The sequence below is a fragment of the Microtus ochrogaster genome, chromosome 5 (assembly GCF_000317375.1).
Source record: "Microtus ochrogaster isolate Prairie Vole_2 chromosome 5, MicOch1.0, whole genome shotgun sequence".
Lineage (NCBI taxonomy): Eukaryota > Metazoa > Chordata > Mammalia > Rodentia > Cricetidae > Microtus > Microtus ochrogaster.
In genome coordinates, this window is record NC_022012.1 from 82634498 (window position 1) to 82640168 (window position 5671).

General features: G+C 44.3%; 1 protein-coding gene across 3 annotated transcripts in view; it reads left to right on the forward strand.

The window, feature by feature from the left end:
• Scap (SREBF chaperone) overlaps positions 1 to 5671 on the forward strand; it is a 74281-nt gene that overhangs the window by 34492 nt on the left and 34118 nt on the right. For 2 of the 3 annotated variants that reach the window (XM_013346529.2, XM_026779423.1), the window contains exons 2-3: positions 2512 to 2749; positions 4775 to 4993. In XM_013346529.2, the coding sequence (XP_013201983.1) occupies positions 4872 to 4993 (122 nt within the window). In that variant the 5' untranslated portion in view covers positions 2512 to 2749; positions 4775 to 4871. The remainder of the gene's footprint in view (positions 1 to 2511; positions 2750 to 4774; positions 4994 to 5671) is intronic. The other variant, XM_005347991.3, reaches the window with a different exon arrangement.

Here is a 5671-nt window from a genome sequence, read left to right on the forward strand (position 1 = left end):
AAACCAAAAAAAAAAAAAAAAAAAAAAAACATAAAGCAAAGAAAACCAGCCTACAAATCACAATCACAGAGAACCTAGACAACAAGGAGGACCCTAAGAGAGACATACATAGATCTAATCTACATGGGAAGTAGAAAAAGACAAGATTTCCTGAGTAAATTGGAAGCATGGAGACCATGGGAGAGGAGGGGAGCAGAGGGAAACCGAGAAAAATGTAGAGTGCAATAAAAATCAATAAAATTAAAAAATATTGCTTTGCCTATTAGCTCACGCTTCTTATTAACTAACTCTTGTATCTCAAATTAACTCATTCCTATTATTTTGTATTTTACCATGAGGTTAGTGGTTTACCAGTAAGGTTCCGGCGGCATCTTTCTCCTCTGGCAGCTGCTGGTGTCTCTGACTCTGCCTACTTTCTATATTTCTGTTTGAGTTTCCCACCTGGCTTTACTCTGCTAAGCCACAGGCCAAAACAACTTCTTTATAACCGACGGTAATAAAACATATTCCTAGCATATAGAGGGCAATCTCACATCATTAGCATTCTTACTTCTAGGCATTTATTCCAGAAAGTGGTCAAAAGAAATGAGACATTCTAGAAGAGGATAGCAAATGAACTGCTTAATATGTTAGACTGCGCGCATGCTTTTCCCCCAAACTTCTGTATTTGCAGTCTCGTTTGAGATGAGTTAAGGTCATGTACACTTAAACTATACTGCTATTTGGTCTCTCTCCTCTACTCACACACTTGTACCTTTCCTTGCTGCTTTTTATCCTATGAGCTCCTTGGTGCAGCTTGGTCTGGGCTCGTCCTCTCCTAGGCCTCCTGGGCAGTTCTCCTGTGCCAGCAGTGTTTTTCTTTACATGTGAAGCTCTAATTTGGGCTTCTGATAACAGGCTCCTTTGTTTTTGCTTATGTAGATGGTCTTCCCAAAAAGCAGGGGCAGAATTGCTTATGTTTTTTTTGTTGTTGTTGTTGTTTTGTTTTTCAAAACATGGTTTCTCTGTGTAACTGTGACTGTCCTGGAACTCACTCTGGAGACCAGGCTGACCTCGAACTCAAGAGATCTATCTGCCACTGCCTCCTGAGTGCTGGAATTAAAGGCTTGTGTCTCCATGCCCAGATTTTTTTTTTTTGCTTATATTTTTTATGTAATAAGTCTAGTTGGGCCTCCAGGACAAGACTGTTTCTTTAAATACAGGGAGAAGGGCTGTAGATTTTGATCTGAAGCAACCTGTAACTCTGGGGCAATGTAGGAAAAACAGGTTATTGGTTCAGGTTGGGTAAATTTCGCTTTTGAACAGCTTTGTGTTAGAGTTTCCACTGTGTAGCAGAGATGTGCAGTGTCTCCTCTTCCCGTAGGTTCAGGTATAATTATAATTGGACTTATTTTCCAGATGCTCTGCAGATGAACAGTTAGTGTAGGTGATGTCAGTGAAAGTTGAGACGTTGTATTGCTGCAGAATGGAAATGATTATTAGCTTTAGTTTTCACCTCATGTTACTCTAAGTGTAAGAAAGCTGGACTGCAGAGAGGGTCCCTGTCCTGTGTACAAGATCTGTGTACAAGAGAGACCAGGGAAGGAGATACGGATTAAAAATAGAATTTCCTGGAGGATTTGGCCTTGGGAAACATTTAAGGGAAGAGATTTGGGCAGCCAGTTGAGGTGGTTTGTCTCCAGGGACCCTCTTGCTAGTGTGTCTCTGGCAGGTGTACTTCTTTGTGTTGCTCTGTCTTGGGGGCAGGAGGGAATGTAGAGGGATGCCGGGCAATGGGTCTCTGTATGAGCCCCACTGTTGGAGGCTTCATTGATCTGTCTTCTGAGGGTGAGCACTTGACTAGTGGAGCTGTTGTGAGCCCTTTTGCACCTGTATCAACAGCATTCAGCAGCTGCCTCTGTTCACTCCCCAGTAAGCAGACCTGCAGAGACTGCCTTGTACCCTCAGAGGTTCCTAGACTGGAGAAGGGCCTGGGCACCCTAAGTCTAGTACTTCTAGGAAGGTAGAAGGAGTGGTGACCATTCCTTTGATTTGTGAATTTGTTACAATATGACTCCTTTCTGATTTCTGGTCTTGCCACTTGAGGCGCCCTCTTTACAGCCTGGGTTGTCGTCAGTGAGTTTATTCAAGCCAGGACACGTGTCTGAGCAAGTTCCCAATAGCACAGACCAAGGACACAGCAACGTGAACAGAAGTGAATTTAAACTTGAATCCCACTAGAGAACCATACCAAGAAGAGAATCCTAGATCCTTTAGCTTCTATAATAACTTCCTATTTTCTTTGATTGGTTTAAGATTGGCAGCAAATAACAGAAATTAACTTAAACTAAGCTAGGACAAGAAAAAGGATTTATGGGAAGGTTAAGGGATGACACAGATTGGAAAAAAAAGTTGACGAGCCAGTCTTCAGAAAGGACTGGGGCCAAAACAGCCTGGGGATCTTGGGAACAAACCTCTGTGGGGTGAATAAACGCCACCAGTAATACCCAGTTCTTTCTCCATTCTGTTCAGAGGCCAGTGTCCAGGCAGTGAGGCCCAGCTGGTATGACCTGACTCAAGGCGGTGCACTTTGACTGATAACCAGGCCTGTGGACCTTGTAGGAGCCAGTGAGTCCCAATGGGCTGCTGTTACTTTAACAAGGAGACAGCTGGCAGCAGGCGGTAACAGTAGGATTCATCTGCCCTCGGCTCCTAAGGAACAACTGTGGGACCAAGAGCAGAGGCTGCAACCTAACACTGCTGCCTTTGAGTAAGTGTGTGGTGACTGCTATTCAAGGTCTGAAGCTTTCTGGTGTTTTTGTTGTTGAGGACAGATCTTACTGAACAGTCTTTATTAGTAATCATTGTTTGCTCAGGAATGTGTTTGGGGGTTGTGCATTTCTTTGCCAAGGTTTCCCTAAGGATTCTCTCCGTCTGGCCTGTGCACAGAAGGGGATGTTCAGAGCACCCGTTTGACAGAGCAGCTGCCTCTGGGGAGCTGGGATGTGTGCGGCTCAGTAGTAGAGCATTTGCTGAGTCTTTGTTTGCTGGGTTTGATCCTTAGCATCTGCAAAAACAAAAACAAAACCCCTAATATGAACAAAGGCTTGTCTGGCTAGACTGGCGAGCGTGGCTGAGTGTTTAGAGCTGCAGGACCTTCCACAGCTCTATTATTTATGACCCAGTGACCTGTGATGCCCGACATCTAACCACCAAAAAAGCCACCTGAAACAGTTGCTCCAAGCTCATTGTCTCATGCCAGTGAAATTAAAGAGGTGGACTGTTGAGGGAGTTTGCAAAGTAGAAACAGGCTTTATTAACAATTATTACAGAAAAGTACAAAGTTGGGGAAATGTGAGAAATTAAGCAAAAGCAATAGAAATTCCTGAAAGAGAGAAGGGTTTTCAAGAGAAGAAGCCACTGGATTTTGTAGTTTAGAGGTTTTATAGGGTTATGGCAAAGACTAGATGAAGAGCAAGGTAACTGCTGTGAGATTGGTTAGTTCTCTGTGTTACTGTTAGTGAAGCCAGTGGAGGGGTCCGCAGGATCTATGCATGTCCCCCTGGCCCAACCAGGGAGATGAACTGTCATGCACTGTTGATGTGCACTCTCTGAGTTAGTGGTTGAAGCCCCCTCTGCCCATCTGCAGGTTTGTTAGTCATTGACCTTGACTGTCTACTTCTATTAGTCTCTTGGCTGATGTTACGGCCCTGCAGCCTTGCGGGTGTCCAAGTGCTGTTAATTATACTAGGCTGTGTTTTCACATTTAGACAACCAGCCTGTAGCATGACCACAGCAGAGTGTTACCTCTCTCCAGCCACCATTTGTAGCTGCAGTCTTTCTTTGTTGCCTCATGTTAGCTCCGTGTCTATGGGGTGCTCTGAGGTGCTCTTCCAGGCAGGAACTTCTCGTTAGAACCCATCCTTACAGTTCAGTCTGTTAGGATTTGCTGCGTTAGAGGCAAGGCTAAGAGAAAGGATAATGGTGTCTTACGTATGTTTCTCAATTACTTCTGCAGGGTGTGGGTGGAGAGCTGGCCACAAGCCTCATCCTTCCTCTTAGCTGGCTAGCTTGGTTTTCTCATACCCAGCTATAAAGCCCACTTACTCACCTTCCTTAATGTTCCAGGCCTTGCTATGCTAATCCCCTCCCTTTTTCCACCCTAGACAGGCAGGGTTTTTCTGTAGTTTTGGAGCTTTTCCTGGAACTAGCTCTTCTAGACCAGACTGGCCTCAAACTCACAGAGATCCACCTGTCTCTACCTCTTGAGTGATGGGATTAAGGGCTTGCGCCACCACCATCTACTTTCTAACCTCTAATCTTCTTTTAAACCCTAACCTCTATTCTTACTGCAACATACATGAGCAGCTTAGCGGTTTTTTGTTTTTGTTTTTTTACCATGGAGAGCTAGCTCTTGTATCAAAATAGCAGCTTATAGTCACTTACAAAGGTACCAAGGTTGTTGTGTGTGCATGTGCTTATATTGAGACTCATTCTCCAGACCCTACATATCCTGAAACTAGTCCCTAGCTACATAACTGCCACCTCCCATTGGCAGTTCTGGTGTGCAGGACCAAGTATTTAATGTTTTATTTTATTTTATTGTATGCGCATGTATGTCTGTATGAGGGTGCCGTATCCCACTTAACTGGAGTTGCAGACAGGTGTGAACCGCTATATCATGCTGGAAATTGAACCCAGGTCCTCTAGGAGAGCAGTCAGTGCTCTTAACCACTAAACGGTCTCTCCAGCCCCCAATACTTAATGTGAATTTGCTTTTCTCCCTTTTGGTTAGGTACCTGCAGATGATGTTCATTGTCATTGGTATGCAACATCTTCCGGGCTGATCCATGGTCACTCTCCGGGATGGCAACAAGGTGACGTAGCTGAGGATGACCCTGACTGAAAGGCTGCGTGAGAAGATATCTCAGGCCTTCTACCACCATGGGCTGCTCTGTGCATCCTATCCCATCCCCATCATCCTCTTCACAGGCCTCTGCATCTTAGCCTGCTGGTATGTTCCTAATTCACCCTCTGTGTGTTAGAGCAGTGTCATGTGACAATAGACTTCGCTAAACCTAACTGATGGAGCTCTTGGACCCTGTATATTCTTACATAGTGGGAATTAATAAGGATACTCATTGAGGCTGCATACTCGAGAGTTCTGGGGGAAATTTGTAATGGCTAATAAGACAACATTTTTTTTTTTAAAAAAAGAAACTAGTCCATGTTGGTCTGACAGAGTGATAGCCCAGATTTGTTCATAACACCCTTGATGATTTTCTCTTTCTAAGAAGCTTCAGGGTAGTTGAAGGGCATAATTTTTTATTTTTCTTTCCTAGCAGTAGCAGCTTCCCTTTAGTGTTAGTTGGTAGCAGGAGCCTTCCGCACAGCAAGGTGAAGAGCTCACTGGGTACTATCTCCAGGCTGACTTCTCTGCACACTTGTCACTTCCTCATGATTGTGGGAGCCTTCTTCTGGTCCCTTGGGGCCTGCTGTATTGTCAGGGTCTGTGCTTAAAGCCATGGATGCTTGTGTTTCTTGCCTGTTTTTCACAGGCCTTGTAGAAGCCTGAAGACTGACTATAACTTTGTAAAATGAGGGTCTTGATGTCAGCTTTACACTGTCAGCCATGTAAAGAGCCCATCTTACTACCGTTTTTCCTAGAAAGAATTCTTTTTTTTTTTTTTTT